The sequence below is a fragment of the Elephantulus edwardii genome, unplaced genomic scaffold (assembly GCF_000299155.1).
Source record: "Elephantulus edwardii isolate Elephantulus edwardi_28Jun2011 unplaced genomic scaffold, EleEdw1.0 scaffold00080, whole genome shotgun sequence".
Taxonomy (NCBI): domain Eukaryota; kingdom Metazoa; phylum Chordata; class Mammalia; order Macroscelidea; family Macroscelididae; genus Elephantulus; species Elephantulus edwardii.
Window position 1 is genome coordinate 3,301,191 of NW_006399830.1, and position 24,312 is coordinate 3,325,502.

General features: G+C 56.5%; 1 protein-coding gene across 1 annotated transcript in view; it reads left to right on the forward strand.

Annotated features, from left to right (window-relative positions):
- Positions 1-24,312, forward strand: part of SDK1 (sidekick cell adhesion molecule 1) — a 613,965-nt gene that overhangs the window by 556,116 nt on the left and 33,537 nt on the right. The window contains exons 33-40 of the mRNA XM_006889744.1: positions 1,206-1,341; positions 1,833-1,892; positions 4,926-5,027; positions 12,516-12,631; positions 15,766-15,952; positions 16,506-16,643; positions 17,910-18,071; positions 19,112-19,237. Of these exons, the coding sequence (XP_006889806.1) occupies positions 1,206-1,341; positions 1,833-1,892; positions 4,926-5,027; positions 12,516-12,631; positions 15,766-15,952; positions 16,506-16,643; positions 17,910-18,071; positions 19,112-19,237 (1,027 nt within the window). The remainder of the gene's footprint in view (positions 1-1,205; positions 1,342-1,832; positions 1,893-4,925; positions 5,028-12,515; positions 12,632-15,765; positions 15,953-16,505; positions 16,644-17,909; positions 18,072-19,111; positions 19,238-24,312) is intronic.

The window sequence follows — 24,312 nt, forward strand, 5'->3', positions numbered from 1 at the left end:
GTTTTCGACAGGATAGTACACACTTGTTACACACAGCATCACACCAGCCTAACTTTTCTGTGCACCGAGACACCAAAAGAGACGTGCGACTCCCCCTGTCTCCACTTTCTGCTGGGGTCCGAGAGGAAGACCTGGGATGAGGTGGATTGATAGAGTAACTGGGGCAACGCGGGAAGAGTGTCGGCGTCAGTGAGACCGGCTCAGGACCGGGCAGCTTCAGAGCTGTGTACATTAGGGCGGCTGGGGGTCACAGGCGACTCGACGGCGCCTAACAGCAGTAACAACATGTGAGCTTTGCCACATTAAATTCTAAAAAACTGAGCGACACCTGCCGTGTGGAAACGCACCCAACAACGTGTCCGCCACGTGACACTGTACACGTCTGGCTCCGTGGCAGCCGTCGCACGTGGCACCAGCCTTCGTCACACTGGGCAGGCCCTGCATTTGTGTCTAGTTTTGTTTGTCTGGATTGACGGTTCGCGGTGACCCTCCCTCGAGCGAGTCTGTGCCATTTTTCCAACAGCACTTGTTCACTCTGTGTCTCGGAGTCAGATTTTGCCCATTTTCCCATTAACTCAAATGCTTCCTTAATGCTGGGAGCTCTGGTGGCCTACTGGTAAGAAGCTTCACTGCAGTCCCAAAGCAAGCAGTTCGAATCCAACAGCTGTCCCATGGGAGAAGGATGAACAATCCCTCCTGTGTGATTTACTGCTCCTGAAAACCCGCCGGAGGGTCAGCTGGGGGTCAGTTCCCGCTTGGCGGCACGTGACAGCAATGAGTGCACGTTTAGTAGACCGTGCTGTCCATGGTAGCACCCCTGTGCACCATGAGACCAGCTCCGTGCAGCCCTTATGGTGGCTTGAACCCCAAATCCCTGAGGGGGAGGTGTGTTGGCTAGAACCCCAATCTTTCTGAGGTGTGGTAGTGTGAGTGGTTCACTGGAATGAACCCCAGTCTCTGAGGGGGTATGGTGTGTCCTGGAATGAGCCCCAGTCTCCCTGAGGGGGTGTGGTGTCCTGGGATGAGCCTAGTCTCCCTGAGGGCGTGTGGTGTCCTGGGATGAGCCCCCGTCTCCCCGAGTCGTGCCTGCACTCAGGGCTCTCCTACGCAGCCGGCCAGTCCAGCAGGGAGGGAGCCCCAGGCCCCTGTCGGCTGACGTGGGGCCTCCTTGGGTGGCTGAGTCCTGTCGTGTGATATCTTTGCAGCCCCCCCGGGACGAGAGTCTGAACGGCCTGCTTATGGGTTACCGGATCTACTACCGCGAGCTGGAGTCCGAGGCTGGGCTGGGCATCAAAGCCAAGACCCAGAAGAATCCTTCCGCCCTGAGAGCCGAGCTCACAGGTGAGGAGTGGGCCTCGCCCACCAGGCCCGGGCAGAAGGACCCCTGGGTGGCTATCTATAAGACACCACAGGCCACAGCCTCTGAAAATCACAGCCCCAGGACTTGGCCCTCCTGCCCTCTCAAGAGCTCGGGAGCCCTGATAGTGCACTGGGTAAGCACGCGCCTCCCAACAGAAAGGTCGGTGGTTCAAACACACCAGCCAGCCTGAGGGAGGATGGTGAGGCCGTCTGTTTCTGTAAGATCCCAGCCGTGGGGCCTCATGGGGTAGTTCTGCTCTGGCCTGCAGGGGCCCTGGGAGCAGCGGGTTCTGACCTTGTACCTGCTACCTGCCAGCTTGTCCCCTGTGATGGGAGGCTCAGTGTCTCTCCTGTCAGAGGACCAGCCCCTGGTGCTCCATGTGTGCAGGCATCCCCCCTGCCCTGGGCGGCGAGCAGGCCCTGCCGTCCCCCACAGGCCTGCCTGTAACAGCTCTCTCATTGCTCCCCGACAGCCCACAGCAGCTTCAAGTCTGTGAACAGCAGCTCCACGCTAACCACGTACGAGCTAACACGTAAGTGCTGCCCGGCCCAGGCCTCTCCCTACTTCACAGACCCCAAGCATCCAGCAGGAGGCGTGGAAGGTTCTAGAAATGGATGCTGGGATAGGGGCGGGGTGGGATGGGGTGTGGAACTGTGGACTGACATCTGGTCTTCATGACGGGGGACAAAAAGGTGCCCTTTGACTTTAACCACCAAGTTTTCCTTTGCTCCCTGTTTGGGGGCGGGCTCCCGGCACCAAGGAGGGACCCCAAACCTAACTGATGCAGTGCAGAGAACAGGGCTGGGTGAGAGCATGCAGGGGGACGGGCGGGAGGGTCCCTGTTCTCAGCTTCTGCTCTGGGTGGGGCTCGTCAAGGGCTTGGTGGGCACCTCCCCTTTCACCTCACCCCAGGTCTGCGTTCTCCTCTGCACTGCTCCCCAGACCTCCCCCCACTCACTGTCTGCGGGTTCGCTCAGCACGGTATAGGTTACCGAGAGCCTTGGGTCGTAGTGCTTTAATGCTGGGCTGGTGAACCAAGGGTTCCTTCGCCTCTGTCCACAGGGTGGGTCAGTAGCCGCTGAAGTGGTTCTCACAGCTAAGAACATTCCAACCCCAAATGGGTTACCCAGAACGGCAGGGACAGTAGGGTTTATACCCATGCTGAGGATGCCGTTGAATCCACAGCACCACATACTCCCGTTCTCGGTCTCTGCTGGCTGAAGGCCACCAGGGTCAGACGTGTCACCGTGACGGCTCCGTAGTGAGGGACGTTACATGGCACATGGACCTGGCCCTGGCCAACCCACAGCTAGATCGAGGGGCGTTGGAACTGCAGAAGGTGAAAGGGTGCACCAAGCCCGCACAGCCCCTCCAAGTGGCCCCCGTCTTGGGACTCACTGGCCGAGTGAGGCCAGGCGGGCCCAGCCTGTGCGGGTAGGAGGCTGCGGCTCCTGTCCTTGGTGTGGACCCAGGCCCCGGAGCTACTCGTCTCTGGGCTGCATCCTGTAAACACTGCTTTGAAGCTACACACGACTGGCCGCTGAGCTGCAGCCTGCTGGGGCGAGGCCTTGAAAGGCAGCCGAACTGACACACACACAGCGGTTCAGCATGCTCGCACGGACCAGAGACTCAGAGTCACTGGTGGGGTCGTGTGGGCTGGTGGGGGGCCTTCTAGAATGATCTGGCTTGAGGGTCACTCCCTCTCCCAGTGTCTGTTGTTGGAGACACGCAGCTGGCCCCCTGCCCTCCCTGAGCCTGCACGCATGCCTCCGCCGTTCAGGTCTTCCCAGGACGTTTCATTAAAAAGCAAAGGCTGCGTTAGACACGCCTGTTGTCTTCAGTGCCGCCCGCAGCCTTCCTCCATCTGTTCTGACATTTCCCCCCAAGATAAATAATATGTAAATGCAATCCTTCTAAAAAGTCTAAATTAATGCGCAAGCAGCCATCTGAGCAAAAGATTAAACTTTTCAGAGAAGCCGGGTCCGCAGGGCTGAGTTGTCCGTTGCCGGCGTGATGGGCACCCGCCGTTGCTCAGCCCCCACACGGGCTGCGTGGCCACTGCCGCTGCTCTTCGTGGCTGCGTTGCCACGTCTGATTTGACGATACTCTTGGGCTTGTGTCAGCGCTGTTCTGTAAACTCAGGCGTGCGAGTGTGCACATGTAAAGCTGCTGCTTGTCCTTCCAGTGGGATGGGAACGTTCTGCTCACGCTGCTGTCCTGCACACACTCGGAATATCCGGTTTCTCCCAGCTTTCACAGCGCTCTGGACAGTGGTATACGATTGGTTTTGCTTTTTAATGATTTATTTCTGTTGTGGCTGAAAATATTCACAGCAAACAAGGCACCAACCCAGCCAGGCCCAGTTCAGTGACCCGGGTGACGTCCTGCACGTCCTTTTCTGAGTTGTCCCTCCCAATGAACTAGTTCGCTGCTCGCTGAGACTTCGATCTGTCCAGGGGCTGGGTGACTTTGGTTCTATGTCCATAGTTCTTCAAAGAACGTAATGTTCGGCACAGACATTTTTTAGCAGTTAAGTGAACTACTGTCTGGTTTTAAGAAGGTTTCAGGTGTATGTTTGGCTTAAAATTTAAAGATCATCTCAGGGCACTTGGGTCAGTAGTTCACCAGCCTCCTTGGATCCAGAAAGTCTGGATTCCATGAAATTAGAAATTCAGTTCTGTATTTTCCCTTCTTTTTATCATGGTAAAATACTTACTCAAAATATTCAGTACTGGTAGGCAGGCACCATCTGGTCCCTCAGGTCTCATGGCCAAGGGGCAGGTGTTTACAGAGACAGTCAGCCACCCCTTCTTTTGCTCCGACCTTGTTCCTGACCTTGTTATGCCCTCATTGATGTGTGTTTTTAGAGATGAGGGAGCACTATGGGACAGAAACAGAGAGGAGGATCTGTTTAAACAAATGGACATTTCCAGGAAGGATCTGCATTGCTTCCTTCATTTTACCTCTAATGGATAACTAAATGTCTCAATGCTCATTATTAAATCTATCTACTCTTTCCCCAATGGCATTTACGCTATTTTTAATTCACTTAAATGTCATTGTGATATAAATATATATATATATAACACATTCGCTGATTTTTTTACATGTCCAATTCATGACCAAGTGCACTGTCCTTGAGTTGATTCCATCAACCCTCCATCACATTTCCAAGGTTATAAATCTTAGACCCTCAGTGCAGCTGGTGCATTTGAACACTCAGCCTTTCCATTGGCCCTCCAACAAGCAATGCACTGTTCTGCCGGAGGTCCCTGCTGTAAAGATTACGACATGGAAGCCCCGCGTCGCAGTTCTCCCGGCCCTGCTGGTCACTAGGAGTTGGCATGGTCTCAGGCAGTGGGCTGGGCTGGATGCAGGTGCTCTTTACAGAAGCCCCTGGGGCAGTTCTGCTCTGTCCTTCCTGCAGGGTCACTAGGAAGTGAATGGACTCTTTGGGTCACCAGTGTCCTGGGTAGTGCAGCCCTGAGTGTCATCACAGGCCGCAGTGCCTCCATTGGCTGGGAGGTGGCCCTGTGTGTGCTGACCACGTTTCCTCTGTCTGCAGATCTGAGGAAATACAGACGCTACGAGGTGGTCCTGACGGCCTACAACATTGTGGGTGAGAGCCCGGCCAGCTCGCCCGTGGAGGTCTTTGTGGGAGAGGCCGGTAAGCTGGGCTTTGGGGGGCGGGGGCTGCGGGAGGGAGGCCATGGTGACAGGAGCTGCCAGCCCTCACGGCTGTGTGTCTCATGTCGAGGTGTCCCCTTCACTGCAGAGCCCCGGAGCTGGTGGCAAGGAGGTGCATGGGCCCCAAATGGCATGGGCTGGCTCGGTCACACCTTTACCTCCAGCAGCTCAGGAGTAGAACCCCGGCCTCGCCATCGGGGGCGGCTTCTTGCACTGCCACCAGCAGAGGCGTGTGAGCGGCTCAGATGCCCACCAGGCTTCCAGGCTAAGACAGACGAGGAAAACCTGCAAATCCCCTGGGCTGGTTGTGGGCTGGCCCAGGGCCAGCCAGGGCTCCCTTTCTCGGTGCGTGGGGTCACGGTTAAAGGAGGCCAGTGGACGATAGCTCACAGTGGATGGCCAAGTCCTGCTTTGGTTTCCTTACTATCTGAAGTATCACATCATTGCATCTATTCCCCCTTGCTATGTGATGTAGAGCGCTCTGGGGCACAGTGCATCATGGGTTGGCCTGCAAACCAACTGGTCGGCAGTTCAAACCCACCAGCTGCTCCTCAGGAGATAGAGTGGTGGGCTTGCATGAAGACTGCAGGCCCAGGAACTCCACAGGGTGTGTTAGTCAGGCTCTGGTCAGTCCCAGCCCTGTTGGGGTGGTTGAGACTGAGAACCGGGGTTCCAGCCACTTGCCCCGCTCTGCCCCAGCTGCTGGCCCTGGGACTCTGGCTGCCGCTCCGGTGCCTGAGGCCAGGTCAGTGTGTGCGTCTGCTGCTGGGGCCTTCACCTCGGGCTCATATCGACCCGTGTGACCGAGAACAGCTGCCCCCACGGCTTCCTAGGCCGTGATCTTCGCAAGAAGACGTGCTGGTGGTGCAGTGCATTACATAGCTCCCTGTTCATTGAGCTGTGAGGTCAGTGGTTCAAACCCCCCAGTAAGTCAGTGAGAGAAAGTTGAGGCAGAGACGACTCAGAGCCTCGGAGCCTGGCGGAGGGTCACTGGAAGTCGGGACGGGACCGGCCGGGCGTTCGGCTTCCCTCTGTCCCTTTAGGTGATCTTCTCAGGAGCCGACTGCCAGGCCTTTCCTCAGCTGAACCACCGAGGGCTCCATTGTTAACAGCCTTCCCGTGTCGGCAGCGGGGAGCTTCACCACGGGGCCCCTCACCCAACAAAGTACAGCAGAAAAGAGGCCCTTTGCTCCCCAAGAAAGGAGACAGGGCGTGCCTGGCCCCCCGCATGCATGTTGACAGAGAAGGGGAAGGAGGTGGACACCCCCTATTCCTACCACGTGGTGTTTCCATGATTCTGGCATTTGGGTCCCGTCATGACCTACTGGCTTCTTGGGTTTTTAAAGACTCCCCAACGGCGTCAAGCATGCGGTCTGCATCCTCTGCTGAGTCCTCAAACTCTTCATCACCACGCTGGAAGGACACTCGTCCCACGTTTCGAGCTCTTTTAGCTCCCCCTAGTGACAGATAAGCCCGTCTGCGGGCCTGTTAGGGAACTTTAAAGGAGCAGAGCTCTGTCTGCAAGGTGGAGTTCCATGAACAGTGGTTGCTGTGACCGTTCCCACTGGGCGGCGATACCTCATCCGGCAAGGCCTCTAGTTCATTATCAGTGGAACACAAGGCGACCAGGTTAGGGAAACCGCAGCGATTTCCCCTCTCAATGTCCACGGTCTCATCTGTGGGCGCCAGTAAGCCGAGCTGTGTATGAGTAGAGACGTAGAATTATGACCAAGTTCCTGGATGGTGTGGTGCATTTACCGGGGGGCTCTGGGGTCCTGGGAGTAAGAAGCTGTGCTGCAGTCCCAAAGGCACCAGGTTCGAATCAGCGGATGCTCTGCCAGAGATAGATGAGCCTTCAACTCCTAGGCCATTTACTGCCTCTGAAGACCCCCGGGAGGGTCAGCTATGTGTCAGTTCTGACTCACCGGCACATACAACAGTAGGAATAAAAACAGGCGTTCATTGAGAGCCTGCTGTGTGCGAAAACAACCTGAAGTTATTTCTCAGTAACATGAAGGTGGACGGTTTGCATCCCCAGCCAGGTGTCTGCTGCTGTGAGGATTCCTTAGCGTATGTACTGCTGAGTCGGGGCCCACTGGGAGCTGACCCCCGGGGGCCTCAGTAGCAATCACACACACAAGAGGAAGTGGTCCACCTTTCCCCTGCACGTGTTGGGATTTACAGCCTCAGAAATCCCGTGGAGGGTCGCCCCACCTCCTCCCTCCATCCACAAGCCCTCCCTCCATCTCCACTTCCTCCTTCCCTCTCTCCCTTCTTACCCCCATCCACACCTCTTTCTATCCCCATCCCCTTATGAACCTTATCTCCCACAATCCTCCATAATCTCCCCTACCTCTTTTAAGGTGCTAAACAACACCTTGAAATGTCCTGTGTATGGTCCCGGGGACTCTGATAGTCCCGTGATAAGGAGCTGCGCTGCCAGCCTGAAGGCACAAGGTTCAAATCCAGCAGCTGCTCTATGGGAGAAAGATGAGCAATTGCGACTTCGTGGTTAACGGCCCTTGAGAATCGGCTGGAGGGTGAGGGTCAGCTCTGATTGGACGGTACATACAACCCCGCGGTGGGATGCAGCACTCGGTGCTCCTTTCCGGTGGCTTCCTACGCTTCTGAAAGGTGGACGCTGACAGAAGAACCGATGCCTTTGAGTTGTGGTGTTAGCAAGAAGAGTTGAACATCCTCTGGACTGACCCAAGAACAAAGAGGCAGTGGACCCAGGTACTCCTTGGAGGTCAGGATGGAGTAACTTTGTCTCAAAGTGTGTGATGAGATGCCAGCCCTTGGGAAAAGACGACGTGCCTGGAAAAGCAGAGAGTCTGTGAACGAGAGGGTGGCCCTTGGCGAGGTGGACTGGAGCGTGACAGCAGTGGGCAGGCTGGCGCGGGCGGACGCTGCGTGGACGCCACGGGTGAGGCTCTGAGTCTCGGTGGACGGCGCCTCCTAGCAGCAGCGGCAGCAGCGTGGACAAGCCCTCCAGCTGCTCTTTAATAGAGCGCACCAGACAGGCGTCTGAGCTGCCACACTGAGGTGGGCGGGAAAGCCTGGTGATTCACTTCTGAGGCAGCTCTTGGAAGCTGTGAGTCCCACAGGGGCAACGTGGACCTGATGGTGCGGACGGCTCAGGACTGACCGGGGCCCTACGGCACTGGGAGCTGAACCCTTCCCGGCATGAAGGACAGTGGTTAAGAAGTCACCCCTTTGTTGGCTCGTGGAAATCTGCAGAACCCACCATGGCTGTCCCATGTTGGTGTCCCTCCAAAGCCATGTACTGTCCCTGTGATGACCACTTGTGGGGTCCAGGAATGGCGGTCCCTGGCTGGACACCGCTGTGTTCCTGTGATAACCACCTGTGGGGTCTGATCCAGGGGTGGCGGTCCCTGGCTGTGCCCTGGGATCCTTTGGGATCATGAACAACACCGCTGTGCTGACCCAAAGCCCTTCCCATGTCATGTGTTCCGGTCCTGCTGTTTGCAGGCCATCTCTACATAGGCAAATGCCAGAAAGCCTGGCCTGAAACGCTGCTATTTCCAGGCCTTGTCAGAGAGACCTCACAGGTAATGCCTGTCTGTGTTCACTGCTAAACGTGGAGTTCACCACTCCCCACCCCCAGGCCTCTGCTCTGCTCCCGTGAGGACTAGGGCCTCGGGGTCCGAGGGTGGTTCCACTCTGTCCCCAGGGGCACTGTGGGTGGGCATCTCCTGGATGGTGGCCTGGTGGTTCACACGAGGCTCCACAGGAGAAAGACCTGGTGATCTATGCCCTGAAGTTTAAAACCAAATGAATGAAAACTCAAAGCCCCCAGTATTCCTTTGGTTCTGAGTAACCGTGCCTGTAGGAGACAGTAGAACTGACCCGTGGATTCCCCAGGCATGTTGTCAGGAGAAAACAGTCCTGAGAGGAGCACATCAACCTTGGGAAAGTAGAGGGTCAGTGAGGAAGCAGAAGACACGTATCATGATGGACTGACAGTGACGTGAGTGCAGCAGAGACTGGGAGGCTGGCACCGGATTCCGGCCTGTTGTATGTAAAGGTGGGCTGGAACCGAGTCTGTATTGATCATGGCGTGGAGGGCCTCTGCTCAGTCCCTGGGGTGACAGTGGGGATCAGCTTGGGGCACCTAGAAATGTCTCAGAGTTCCTGAGTGACGCAGTAGGTAAGCTCCTGGCTGCTGACTTGAAGGCCAGTGGTTCAGCCCCGTGGCTCTGCGGGAGTGGGACCTGGCCGTCTGCTCTGCACAGGTGGCCACCTCTGCAGTCCCATGGGCCGGTCCACTGTCCCGTGTGTAGAGCGTGTGAGTCCGAATTCGCTCCAGGCACTAAGCCCGGGGCCTGTTTTCAGGTCCTCGGAGCAGGTCTGGCGGGTTGTCTGTGGGGGAGACCTGGGGAGGTGGCGATGAGGGGTGGGGGTCATGCGGACGTTGGACCACCGTCAGGGTAAGGGGTGCGCACTCACATGTTAATTGTACAGCAGTAATTTTTCGATCGAGTTGCCGATGGCAAACATGCAGAAGACATTAACTTTATTTATGTTTGGGATTATTAATGTGGCTGTTAAAATCCCTCCAGTTAGTTTTGATTGAATTGTTTTTTTGTGCGATTCTGTTGTTTAATGGAGCAGTAAATAAGAATTTCTGATAATGAGACGCAGCATCTGGCGTGGGCTATTAACACGTCCACAAACGGCAGGGTGGGCAGTGATAAGACGGCCGTCGCACAGTTAGAACAGAATAAATAGTCGGTGCCGGGCCCAGTGGGCGTTAATTACTATTTTATCCTGCATGGGGGTGCCAGGGGTGGGGAGGGGGTGTGCGAAAGGATGACTCCTGAAGGTCGTTCCCTCCCAAGAGCCCACATGTGGGGTCGCTCTGGAGACGGGCCCTTCCACACATCCTCGGCCGGCCGACAGCAGGAGGCACCCTGGTGGCATGGGTGAAGCACCCCACGCTAGCTGGAAGGTGGGCAGCTGGAACCCACCAGAGGCTCCGTGGGAGAAAAGCGGGCACTCTGCTCCCATAACGACTGCTGCTCGGTGCCCTCGTGACCGTGCTGAGTCCAGGCCCCGGGTCTACGACAGCTCCCAGCCCAGCCTCGCAGTGCCCACCAGCCTCACCCCCCTGGTGACAGCTCCGAAAGGGGCTTCTCGTCCTTCACGGACCCTCTGCTCCCCAGCGTGATGCCCTTCCCCAAGGACTGGCCCCTCTGGACATGCCCAGTGTAGGAGAAAGGCCTCATCATCCCAGCCTCTACAGAGCACCCTGGCCGTGTGTCCATCCAGGCAGATGTGTGTGTCCTGACATTCCATTGGGCAGCCAGCACTGCCTGTCAGCATCGCAGCTCAAACCATTAAGTCTGTGCTGGGCTTCCCTGTTCACTGTCCACTTCTACATGCGCAGGACGCAACTGAAAGTACAATGGCTTGGACCAAACACACCTTAGTCTTTAAAGTGGCAACCTTTTTCTTTAACACATTAACGGGCCCTGGACAGCAGATTTGTGAAGCAAAATGCTTTGATTTTTGGACAGCTGCTTCAATGGGAATTGACTGTGGAGCCAAGTGGAACAAAGTCCTGGACAACACTGATCTTTTATCTACCTTCCGTGATGTTGCCGACTGGTCCAGCTGAGAGGACTTTTGGGACTTTTACACTTGACTATAAAGATTATGTTCTCAGAAATCCTATGAGCCAGTTCTTCCCTGACATGTGGAAATTTTCTCAATGGCGTCTAATAGACATACGTACATCTATGTGTATGTACGCCACAGAGCCTGTGGTGATGAAGAAGTTCAAGCTGCTCTGAAAGAATTGGCAAAAAAACAAGGCCCCAGGAATTGATGGTACACCAGTTGATATATTTCAACAAATAGATGCTGCCCTGGATGTGCTCACCAAGTAGTGCTAAGAAATCTGGAGGACAACCAGCTGGCCAACTGACTGGAAGAGATTGATCTTTGTTCTTATTCCAAAGAAAGATGATTCAACAGTGTTGAAATTATTGAACAATAGCAGTATCACATGTAAGCAAAGGTCTCCTGAAGATTATCCAAAAACTACTGGAACAGCACATCAACAGAGAACTACCGTAAGTGCAGACTGGGTTTAGAAGAGACCATGGTACTAGGGATATTGTAGCTAATGGGAGGTGGATTTTTGGCTGAAAGCAAGGAGTACCAGAGGAATGTCTATCTGTGTTTCATTGACTATGTATGCAAAGGCATTTGGCTGTGTGGATCACAATAAACTGTGACTAATTCTGAAAAGAATGGTAATCCCAGAACTTTTGATCATGCTTATGCAAAACCTATACATGGACCAAGAGGCAGTCATCAGAACAGAGCAAGGGAAAATTGTATGGTTCAAAATTGGAAGGGTGTACACCAGGATGTGTCCTATCTCCATACCTTTTCAATCTGTATGCAAAACAGATTATCCAGGATGCCGGGCTCTATGAGGAGAAACGTGGCATCAGGATTGGAGGAAGATTCATCAACAACCTGCGTTATACAGATGATACAACCTTGCTTCCTGAAACTAAGACCTGAAGCACTTGCTGCAGAAGGTCAAAGACTGCAGCCTTCAATATGAATTGAAGCTCAGTATCAAGGAAAAAAAAGATTATCACCACTGAGACAATTGACAGCATTGTGATGGATGGTGAAGAGACTGAGATTGTAAATAGCTTTAGTTTTCTTGGCTTCACAATCAACACTCTTGGCACCAGCAGCCAGGAAGTTAAAAGATGTATTGAGAAATTCTGCTGTCAGAGGCCTCTGCAAAGTACTGAAGAACAATGATGTCAGTCTGGAGACAGGGGTGTGCCTGATATAGGCCACGGTCTTTGCAATCACTTGCTTTGCATCAGAGAGCTGGACAATGACTAGGGATTATAGAAAGAGAGTTGATGCCTTTGAGCTGTGGTGCTGGAGAAGAGTGTTGAATATACCATGGACTGCCAGGAGAACAGACAGGTTTGTCCTGGAGAGGGTGAAGCCAGGCTTCTCCTTAGAGGCAAGGATTCTGAAGCTTCATCTGACATACTTTGGACATGTTGTAAGGAGTGACCAGTCCTTGGAGAGGGATGTCATGCTTGGGAGGGTGGAGGGGCAGTGCAGAAGGGGACGACCCTCGATGAGGTGGGTTGATTCAGTGACTGGGGTCATGGGGATAGGTGTGTTAGAGACAGTGAGATTGGCACACACACAGTGGCACATAGACACGAGTGCACACAGACATGTGTGAACGTTGGGAAAGCTTTTCTCGTTTTCTCTCGGTGACCTTCTTGCACCCGCTGCACCCCCATATGCATTTCCTGTGTGCATTAACACACCTTCCAGGCAGGGGGTCCTGTCACAGAGGACTCACCTGAGGGATGACCCTGTGGAAGCCAGGGGGCCTTGGAGTGTGAAGCCCACCCCTCAGCTCCGTTCAGCTCTCTCCTCTCTCTCTCCACAGCCCCTGCAATGCCCCCCCAGAATGTGCAAGTGAACCCCCTCACAGCCAGCCAGCTGGAGGTGACGTGGGACCCCCCGCCTCCCGAGAGCCAGAATGGGAACATCCAAGGCTACAAGGCAAGCCTGCGCATGTGACACCTGTCTCCTGTCACTGCATGTCCCTCAGCCCCCACCTCGGACTATGGCAGCGTCCAGCACCAGAGCTGGGATGGGGGGTGGATGGGGTGCTGCTGAAGAGTCTGCATGGGTTCTACTGGCCGGCCCGCTGTCTGGGGGGCAGGCTGCTGGTGGGGGAGGTGAGCTGGGGACGCTCCCTGCTTCGGCCTCTCTTGGGACCTCTGTACTCGGGGGCATTGTTTCTGTCGGGCACTGCTGGTTCTGACCCACTGGGTCCTTCAGGACAGAGCAGAACTGCCTGTGGGGCTTCCAAGCCTGCAGATCTTTACAGAGCAGACTGCCCCTTCCTCCCCAGAGAGGCTGGTGGGTCAGAACCACTGACCTTTCTGTGAGGAGCTGAGCACGTAACCACCGCGCCACGAGGCTCCAGCACACATTGCAGAGGCGGGATTAGGGGCAGGAGCAGGTGGGCAGAAGACAGCGTCCACTGACGAGGACCTGGTCCGCTGGTGGAGGCGGTGTGTCCCCCTACACCCACCGAAGCCCCCTCTCACTCACTCCCGGGCCCTGGAGCCTTGTTCCAAACGGTCCGACAGGAAACTCGCCAGCTCCCCTCGGCGGCCCTGGCCTCCTCTGATCAATGCCGGATGCTTGCCCCACCTCCTGATATCGGGCCAATTAAACGTCCATTTGGGATGATTTTTGTGGATGTTTTATGAAAACGGATGCCTTCTCCTGGCCAGGGGTGTTACGTGATTAATGAGATGGTGGTCAGCCCAGCACTGGGAGCGCTGTCCCCCGAGGCCAGCTGCTCTCTGTGTGTGCCCAGAGTATCTCTTCTCATTTCCTTAATGACAATGGCATTGAACTTGGATATTGATCTTGAGGCTGCTGGGCCTGTGTGAGCAGAGCTCTGATTTCATCGGCAGAGGACGGGGAGGGCGCACAGCAGTTAAAGCGTCCAGCTTCTAACGGGACGGTGGCACCGTAGTTAAAGCATTCGGCATCCAGCCACTCCCTGGAGGAGGATGCGGCGGTCAGCCCCCGTGGAGACCCTCAGCCTTGGGGACCCAGCGTGAGGTTCTGCTCTGTCCGCAGGGACTCGATGCCAGTGGGCTGGGTGTGGTGTGCTGAGGGTGGACTCTCTGGACGCCCCGGCTCAGACACCTTCATTCAGTAGCACCCAGGCTGCATTGATAATGGACGTTCAGAAGAGCTGCTGTCAGGGGCCGCCAACGTGGCCATGGAACCACCTGGGTTTCACTGTGTTACAATCCCAAAGAAACGTGGTTTGAATCCACCAGCTGCTCCATGGGAGAAGGAGGGGTAGTCTCCTCCGATGTGATTTACTGGCTCTGAAAATCCATCAGAGGTCAGCTGGGGGGTGGGGGGCCTTCTGACTCAGAGGTGCACAACAATAACAACAAGGAGCCCTGCAGACTCCAGCCTTCAATATGGATTGCACCTCAACACCAAGAAGACAAAACTCCCACCGCTGGACCAACAGCAACAGCATGAGAGATGGTCGTCACCCATTTCATCCTCCTTGAATCCAGTCCACACGCAGCAGTCAGGGGTGTGTAGGACCGGGCTCGTCAGCTGTCACAGACCTCTCCAGACTGCTGAAGAGCCCTGATGTCAGCTGGAAGACCAGGCGTGCCTCACTCGGGCCGTGGTCTCTTCAGTCACGTGGTGTGCATCTGAGAGCTGGGCAGTGAACAAGGATGACAGCTGACAAGGGTGAGAACCGAATAGCCCAGGGACCGCCGAAAGAGCGAGCAGGTGTGTCCTGGAGAAAGTGCAGCCAGAACGGAAGAGAAGGTGACCGTCTCCCAGACCGTGGGCATGTTGCTGGGAGAGACTCTTCCCTGGAGAGGGACATCGTGCTTGGAAAACTGGAAGGTCAGTGAAAGAGAGGACGACCGTCAGCGAGACGGACCCGACACAGTGACCGCAGCAGGGGCTTTTGTGTGTCGGCGTGAGGACGGCGCAGGGCAGGACGGGGCTCAGGTCTGATGTTCATGGTCACTGTGGCTCATATTTGACTCAGTGGCACATAACAACAGTTAGCCTAGGAAAAGGCGCTCTGGTTGACTGCACTACCCAAAGGTCCGCAGTTCAAACCCACCAGCTGCTGCTCGGGAGAAACATGAACAGTGTCTTCCCATGCGGGTTCCTGCCTCGCAAAGCCCACTGGAGGGTCAGCTTGGAACTGACACAATCTGATGGCTCTGAGAATGGACCCTGAGTCACAATCGGCTCCCGAGCTGGCCGGGGCTGGGTTCCCGTGGCCGAGGTGGAGCTTGGGCCAATTGTCTCTGGGCTGCCGGCCGCTGTGGCACTGGCGGAGGCTCCAGGGCCAGCTGTGACAGGAGCTGTGACGGGAGCGATCCCGGGCCTTGGGCGTGGCGCCCACCTGAGCACGTGGAGCTGGCAGTGCGAGGTGGAGGAGGAGGATGGGGCTCTGGGTGCCCCCGAGCTCGGTGTCTCCAGCATAGCCCTTGCTGTAACTCTGGTCCTGCCCACGGCCGCTCTGGGGGCACCCTGAGGCCGCACACCTTCACGGGGCAGACTGCCACATCTTTCTCCCAAGGACGAACAGGGAGATTCAAACCAGCAGCCTTTCTGTAAGCAGCCTGACATATAACAGACTATTGTCCCATGTCTTATCACATGGCTTGGAAATGCAGATGTTGGCTTTGAAAAACTGTGTCTGTGGGGGTGGAAGTCAGGGCAGGTGGACACGGGTGGGAGGAGGCCAGGACCACGGCGAGGGCTCCCTGCGAGGAGGAAGGGCAGCTCTGGGGCAGGTGGGGGGCACTACGCCTGCTGAGCTCAGCCCCCCCCCCCCGCCCCAGGGCTCTCTCCGACCATGTCCATTGGCTTGAACACTCAGAAATCCCCATCTGAACTGCTGCCACCGTGTGTCCCTCTCCCAGGAATGCCCCTTGGCAGCCCCCGGGCCTGGGAGGAAGGCAGGGGGTGTCCTCCAGGACGGGGTGCATGCTGACTTCCCCCTGCCACCCCCCTGTATCTGCATGCCCCTCAGCACCCATAAGCCCAGGAGAAGGCACAGGAGGGCCTCCTCCAGGTCGGGGTGCATGCTGACCGCCCCCGCCATCCCTTCCTCACAGATCTATTACTGGGAGGTTGGGAGCAGGAACGAGACGGAGAAGATGAAGGTGCTGTTCCTCCCGGAGAGCTCGGTGAAGGTCAAGAACCTCACGAGCCACACCAAGTATCTGGTCAGCATCTCCGCCTTCAACGCGGCCGGGGATGGGCCCACCAGTGAACCCCGGCAGGGCCGGACCCACCAGGCAGGTAGGAGCCCACGCCGTCCCCTCTCGGCCTCTGCTGGCAGCAGTTCTGGGGCTGCGGGATGGGAAATGCTGGGTGGGTAGTTAGGTCAGGGCCTCACCAGAGGGGGCAGAGGGGCAGGGAGCAGGCTGCTGGGAGAGGGGAGGCCAAGGGAGGGGGCAAGGAGGGGGAGGAGGACGAATGATATGGGGGACAAGGAGGGAAAGACAGCTTGGGGTAGGATGGCCATCTGAGGGAGGGGACAGTGGTGAGGAGGTAGAAGGTGCTGGGTTAGAGCCCTGTCACCCCAACCTTGGAGGAGGGCAGGCTGGACACCCCCCGTCCCGTTCCTCTGTGATGATGGCCGCCCCTCATCCTCAGACCCCCTCCGTGTTTATGTGCGCTGTTCCCAGCTCTCCTCCAGAGGGTCTGGGTTTCGAGTTGACCATGGGACTTCCGAGGTGATGGATCTCGCATCCTCCAGCATCCAGCCCGAGGCCGAGCCCTGGCCGAATGGCGCATGCGGGCACGCTGGGCTCCCGGCAGCTTCCGTGACAGGCTGTCTTCTCTCCTTCAGCTCCCAGCGCCCCCAGCTTCCTGGCCTTCTCAGAAATCACGTCGACCACGCTCAACGTGTCATGGGGCGAGCCGGCGGCAGCCAACGGCGTCCTGCAGGGCTACCGGGTGGTGTACGAGCCCCTGGTGCCGGTGCAGGGTGAGACCACGGGGAGGGGAGGGGGTGGTGGGGGCTCACTGTGCAGCACCCACATCCACGGGGCAGAGGTCCCTCACATGTGGAGGGGCTGCCCGTGGGGCTGGGCTGAGGGCAGGCAGTATCCCTCCTTCTAGCATGTTCTCTGTGGGGCCACATGGGCCACGCCCTGTGGTCTCTTTCATGTTGTGGCTGTGCAACATCAAGTGGATTCCAGCTCAGAGACACTCTGTGCCCCAAAGTGTTTCCTAGGCTGGAACCCTCAGGGGACGCATGAGGCCCTTCGCCACCCCCCCCACCTGTTGTTGTTGTTGTTGTTATGTGCCGTCGAGTCGCCTGCGACTCATAGCGACCCTATGTACAACAGCCCTAAACTCCACTCTGTCCTGTGCCAATCGCACTGTCTCTGACACTCCCATCCCAATTATCCCAGTCACTGAATCAATCCACCTCATAGAGGGCCTTCCTCTCCTGCGCTGTCCCTCCACCCTCCCAAGCGTGATGTCCTTCTCCAAGGACCAGTCTCTCCTCACAACATGTCCAAAGTATGTTAGACGGAGCCTCAGAATCCTACTAGGTGGGAGGTTTTTGTTTTGTTTTTTATGTAAAATCCTCCCACCTAGTAGTTTGAAATCTCACAGTCATGGAAACCCTATTTAAAAGCACAAAACACTGCTGTCAGGTGGATTCCAACTTACAGCAGCCCAGTGCAGGGTCTCTCAGGGTCACCATAGGGTCCCATCTTTGCAGTGGAGAGGAGGTCACCTCATCTTTGATCATCCACTGGTCATCTTCCTCTGACCACCCGCCGGTCACCCTCCTCTCTGACCACCACTCTGACAGGCACAGGGTCATGGACTGGAGTTGACAGGATGACAGCTGGTTGTGTGGCAGGAAGCCTTTGGGTATCTGTATGCACCCAGGGATTTGTATGATTCTGAGTCACGTAGGAGGGGAATGCTTTCCAGAATGTTCTCCCCATGTTTCTGCTCCTGAGAGGAGCCCCTTCCGCATTGTTGTTCTGAGACTTGTTTGGGTCTTCCCCCCCTTTCCCATCTGTCAGTGCTCACTTATCAAGCTTAAACCTTAATTACACTTATCTGCGCTGAAAATTGGCTATTATCACTGCTTAAGCTTCCTGTAATGATGAGAAATCCTCTCCCAGCCGGCCGCAGAGCCCTGTCCCCGCCATCCTGGCCTGTGTGTGCTGTCCACTGTCCCTCTTACTTGAGACCTCTCCTCTCTCCCCTCTGCTTCCGGACACTGCAGGTGTGAGCAAGGTTGTGACTGTGGACATTAAGGGCAACTGGCAGCGCTGGCTGAAGGTGCGTGACCTCACCAAAGGGGTCACCTACTTCTTCCGGGTGCAAGCACGGACCATCGCCTACGGACCCGAGACCCAGGCCAATGTCACGGCTGGGCCTGCACAGGGTGAGGGGGGGGAGTCTCACGTGGGTGCCCGCGAGCAAGGCAGCAGGCTCAGTCTGCAGAATGGATGCTTGGTTCAGTGCTGGCCTCGGCCTGGACATGCTCAGGAAAGGTGGAGAAGGTGAATCCAGCCCAGCAGTGGGCGGTGAGTGGTGGGTGGTGGGCAGTGAGCAGGGCCTCACGGTCTCTCTGCTGTGACAGAGACCCACACGCGGGGCTTCAGTGGCAGGGCTCATCCTCTGCTGGTTTAAACCCACTGCCACTGAGCCAGCTGCAAGTCACAGAGACCCTCCACCGGGCTTCTGACCTGTCTGTACAAGAGAACCCTGGTCATCATTCGCCCACAGAGCAGCTGGTGGATTCGAACTGCCAGCCTTAGGATCAGCAGCCCAGAGGTCTGAAATCAGAGCACCAACATTGGGGAAGGTTTGCTGTTTCTCCATTCTGGCTCTATTCCACTTTTTGTTTGGGGGGGCTGGGGGTTTTGGGGGGTGACTCCCACCTTTGACTGCTGCTTCATGTCTGTCTGTTCACTTATGTCTTATAAGTGATGTTTAAACACACCCTGCACTAAGGCAGCCTCACCACTGTGCAGAGAAGACCCCGTCCCCAGTGGGACCACCCCCCCAGTGTAGGTTTAGGGTTCCAGCAGCACTTTAGGGGGTTTTCAGTCTGAGGGGCTTGTTAATGGCAGATGTGCAAATCTAGGGCTTGTCTGGCTTAGCTCGTTGTCAGACGTTGCATCGTGTTCTCACCATGTAACGGACTCTGAGAAAGTGCCAGGCTAACTTTTCAAAGCACAGGGAATCCAGAGAATTTGCCAAGACTGGCTTGTTGTGACCGTGGGACCCGAACCGGCAGCCTGTACTTGCCGACCAAGGGCTCAGAGGACATGTGGAGGGGGTCTCATGAGCACGCAGTGTCCTTCAGACTTGAGTATGGATGAGTGTTGGTGTCAGGTGTAGACAGGAAGTGGGGAGCAGGTGCCCCCCGCCTCCCAGGGATCCCCACAACCCTGACATTTGTGTTCTTTTATTTCAAAGGCTCCCCAGGATCCCCCAGAGACATCTCGGTGACCAAGTCCTCCTCAGAGCTGACCCTGCAGTGGACAGAGGGGAGCACAGGCACCACGCCCACTACAGGCTATGTCATTGAGGCCAGGCCGTCAGGTGGGATGGCTCTCTGTCAGGGGCGGGGCCTCCATTGGAGGCGGGGCTTCTGTGATGGGCAGGGCCTCTGATGGGGTGGGGCTTCTGTGATGGGGCGGGGCTTCTGTAATGGGGTGGGGCTTCTGTAATGGGGCAGGGCCTCTGTGATGGGGTGGGGCTTCTGTGATGGGCAGGGCTTCTGTGATGGGGCGGGGCTTCTGTGATGGGCAGGGCTTCTGTGATGGGGCGGGGCTTCTGTGATGGGCAGGGCTTCTGTGATGGGGCGGGGCTTCTGTGATGGAGCAGGGCCTCTGTGAATAGTTGTGGCTTGGTCATAGGTCATGGTCTCAGCAGGGGCGGGGCTCAGTCAGGTGAGGCCTTCCCTAGGTAAACCTTCAGGTTGCTGCTCATTAGTATTGGCTGCTCAAAGTAAAGTTGGTGACTCACATCCACTCAGTGGTGCCTAGGAAGAAAGACCTGGCAATCGCAATTGTTGCATCACCCATCAAGGATGAGCCTGAAGTCACCCCTCAGTCAGCTTTCAACCAAACATTAGAGAAATTGTGAAGTCAGGAGTTACCCCAGGGGGACACAGACACCTTAGATCAACAGATCAGATCAAAAGGGCAGCATTTGTCCAGGGAGAAGGCTCGGGTGACAGGAAGGGGAAAGGAAGGAAGAGGAGAGGAAATGGGAAACACAGGGAGGAAAGGGGGCGAGTGCCTTGTGGGGCCGCAGCCAGTGCCTTCAGATGGCATGTGTGACCATGGTGAGTGCAAACCAGTCACAAATACAGAGGTAGAAGATAAAGCTGTTGTTCTGGGTCGTCGAGTTGCCTCCGACTCATAGCGACCCGATGTACAACAGGCCTGCCCTATCCTGAGCCAAGCTCACTGGCTCCGTCACGCCTGCCCCCTTGTCCTGGTTACTGAATCAGTGCATCTCATCGGGGTCTTCCTCTCCTGCGCTGTCCCTCCCCTTCCGAGCATGAGGCCCTTCTTCAGGGGCCTGTCCCTCCTCAGCCCCACCAGCTGTCCTGCGGGACAAGGATGAGGCAGTCTGCTTCGGTAAAGCCCGCGGCCGCGGGAGCTCTGTGAGCAGCCCTGCCGTCCTTCGGCGCAGCAGTGGGGTGCAGCAGAAACCGGCCGTGGTGGGGGTTCAGCGCTGTGGCCGGGCGTCTCCAGTGGTTCCGGCTCCGTGGGAGGATGGGCAGCCTCCTGTCCTCGTGACTGACAACCTCGGAGGCTGGTCTGGCGTGGAGTTGCTCTGAGTTTGCACTGAAAGGTTGGCAGTTCAATCCCATGAGCCGTTCTGTGGGAGGAGGAGGCAGTCGGCTTCTGCAGAGTCCCAGCCTCCAGCCTGTGCAGTAGCTCTCTGGCCGCCAGGGTCGCTGGGAGTCCGAGTCGACGTGACAGCGAGGGTTTTGTTTTTGTTTCTTTGGAGGATTTTGCCTTCACTTGTTTTGGGTGCCCAGAATTTGGAAGCACAGTCCCCTTCTGGTCAGCCCTGAGGGCTGAGGGCCTCCTGACTTGGGACCCACCCTCCGCGGGGTGACGCAGAGCGGAGCGCAGTGCCTTTATGGATTGTCAATATTTAAACACCTTGCAGTCTCTCGGGCGTTGGGTGACACTCCACCCATTACAGGCCTCATGACACAGAACATTAGGTGCAGATCAGCTCATCTTCTCCGCTGAAGGGCTCTGGCAGCTCAGCCCCGGCCGGCTTCCGCCCCTGGGTCCTGTACGGACTGGGGGGCAGCGTGCTTGGGAATAAGATGGGGTACAGCTCAGTGCGAGAGTTCTTGCCTTTCATGCAAGAGACCCTAGCTCGATTCCTGGCCGGTGCACTTTGTGTGCGTCCAGCACTGTCTGTCCACGGAGGTTTGTGTGTTACTAAGATGCTGAGCAGATTTCAGCTGAGCGTCCAGACCAGGAGGACTAGGAAGAAAGGCCTGGTGATCGGCTTCTGGGAATCAGCCAGTGAAAACTGTGGCTGCCAATGCTGAATCCATAGTCAGCCACAGGGCGCCCAGGACCAGAGAGCCCTGCTTGTGTTCCCTTGTTAACACGAGCAGCGGCCAGCTCCACAGACAGACCTTCAGACCTGGGCTCTGGTACGAGGCCGCCCAGCCACCTCTGGTTCCCAGGGAGATGTGAGGCAGGTTGAGGTCGGCAGCCCCCTGCTTGTCACCATGCCAGCCCTTGTTCTGGGGAGACAGCCGCCCAGCAGCTTTGTGTTCAGTGCAGGGAGGGTGGCCCAGCGCCCGGGAGGAGACCAGAGCCTTCTCCCCCTCATCACAGGGAGGTGGGAACAGAGCAGTGGCTGGTGACAGTAGCTCTTGGCTAGGACCAAGTTGGGTGGAGGGAGCTACCGCCATCCTCAAGTCAGTCCTGACTCCCAGCTACTGCTGGCCGTCGATCTTCACCGGGGGTCCTGCCCTTCTCCCTCCCTGCTGGCTGCTCCTGTTTATATCCTTAAGTCAGAACCAACTCATAGCTGACTCTCCCTGAGTTTTCAGAGGCTGTAAATTGCACAGGAGGACGTTACCCATCTTTCTCCCTGGGAGCAGCTGGTGGTTTTGAACTGAGTCCCTTTGCACTGAATTTGCACTGGATTGCTGATCTTCTAATTAGCCACAGGATACATTACCCACTATGCCACCAGGACCAGGGAGCCACCAGTATGTCCTTCCACAGGGACTGGTCCCTCTTGATACCAGGCTACCACCTGGACAGCCTGACCCCTAAGCCCGTGGCTCTGCTGTGGACGTTTCCTCTGGCACATCCTCGAGCCCTGGGACCGCAGTGGAACCGCGTCGTGGGTGGCTGTGGATGATTTCCTTACACACTTTATTCCGCGGCATTTTGCTGGGTGGATCAGGGAGCCTAATTTGCATATTTACACAATAGACTGCAATGGCACTAAAGGAGCTATAAATACATTTTCTCTCCAAAGCAGCCATGACGCACATATTTACAATGCACTCCAGCTGCAGACGTGGTGCTGCTTCTCCCTCCAGTAACGGCTGGGCTGGAGATGAGGGCTGCGGAGGCTCAGGTGGCCCGGGTCACCACGGGCACAGCTGCCAGGGGCCTGCCCTACAGCAGGGACCTCCCCGCCAGAAAACGAGCCTCCAGTCCACCTCCCACCCCTTCATCTGCATGGACAAGGAATGCTGTTACTAGGAAGTCTGAAGTCAAGTATGGCTCATAGCGGCCCGATGAGCAACGGAGCTGAGTGCTGGCCTGTGCTGTGTCGTCCTCATCCTCTGACACACTTGAGTCCATGGCAGCAGTCCCTGTGTCTGTCCTTCTTGCGGGGGTCTTCCTTTCTTTCACTGGCCATCCCCCTTTTCCACGGAATAGCCTCTCCTAGCAACAGGCCCGAAGTACAAGAGAGAAGCTGCACCAACCTTGCCCACCTTCTCCAAGGCAGACCTGCTCGTTCTGTTGGCAGCCCAAGGGATACTCCATACACTCCTGCAAGATCACAGCTCAAAGGCCAATTAACTAGGGCAATTAACTAATTCTCCCGTCATCCTTATTCATTGCCCAGCTCTCGGAATCATAGCAAGTGACTTAAAAGACCATGGCATGAGTCAGGCATACCTTAGTCTTCAAACTGACATCACTGCTCTTAAGTATTTGGGTGGGAACCTGGGTGAACCTGAAGAGAACTGTCATGAGTATTCAGGAAGAAAGAGCAGCTGATGCCTTTGACTATGACGCTGGGGAAGAATCCTGGCTTTTCCACGGACTGGCAGCCGAGTGAGCAAAAGTCTTGGAAGTAGCGCGGCGAGGGTGCTCCCTAGAAGCAAGGGTGGGCAAGCTTTGTCTCACACACTTCGGCATGACAGCAGGAGGGACCGGTCCCTGTGGAAGGACATTGTGCTTGGGAAAGTCGGTGGGAAAGGGAAGACACTCGGCAGGACGGACGACGCAGCACTGCGGCTTAGGCTCAAAGCCACAGTGGCTGGGAGGCTGGTGCCAGATGGCAGCGTTCCATTCCGTGGCCCATGGGGCCCAGACGAGTCAGAATCGACCTCACAGCGTCTCGTAACACCATCCTGACTCCATGGAGGTGGTCCTGTTCCTCCATGTCTTTCTTCAATGACAAGAGTTTACAGCTGAGCAAAGGAGAATAAAAATCATTTTGTCCCCAAAGTTTTCACCCCCAGGAAGTCACGTGGGCCAGCTGAACGGGAGGCTACAGCGGTGGTGGCTCTGAACTCACTTCTCTCCCATCACCACAAGGCTGGGGGTCAGCCACCACCCTTGGCTGCCTGGGTTCCTGGGGCAGCTGGTCATCACCCCTCCCTGCACGGAGAACCCTCTTCAGACCGTTTTCATTTTCTGCTCCAAATGAGCTGCTCGTTTTAAAGATTCAGTATGTATTTAGCATCACGCGTAAGCCCACCTGCTGCCCAAAATCACCGTCCAGATTGAGCCTCTCCCTGGACCAACAGCGGTGTTTAGGAAATAAAGCAGTGACAGGCCTCCTTCTGCTTGGGCCCCAGCTGACAGCCAGGCTGCTACGTGCAAGCAGTGGAACCAGAAGCCCTGGGCTCCGAGTGGCAGTTCCATCTAGCACGGAGACCCTAGTTAATTGCCCATGAAATCAAGCTTTGTGTTGGCGCCGCGTCAGCCTTGATACCACGGCAGGCCTTCGGCTCCACGCCGGGCCTCCAGGCATGTGCTCAGTGGTGGGCTCGAATGTGCCAATGGCAGGCAGATCTCGACCCAGAGCCAAGGGGGTCGTGCTGAGTGTGACCCCTCCTGGACCGGGCCACGCAGTGTCCTCATCCCCTGCCCACTGCATGCGTCACGTCCAGCTCCCAGTGACCCTCCGCTGGGTGTCCAAGGCTGTAAATCTCCACAGGAGACCACCCACCTTCCTCCCGCAGGGCAGCTGCTGGATTCTAACTCCTTTTAATCATCAGCAGGACAGCACTTAGCACAGCGTGCCACCAGGGCTCCTCAGAGCTTTTCCACATCACTCCTTGTGCGGGGACTGACTCCTCACCGGCTGGGACTGACTCCTCACCGGCTGGGACTGACTCCTCGTGCGGGGACTGACTCCTCACCGGCTGGGACTGA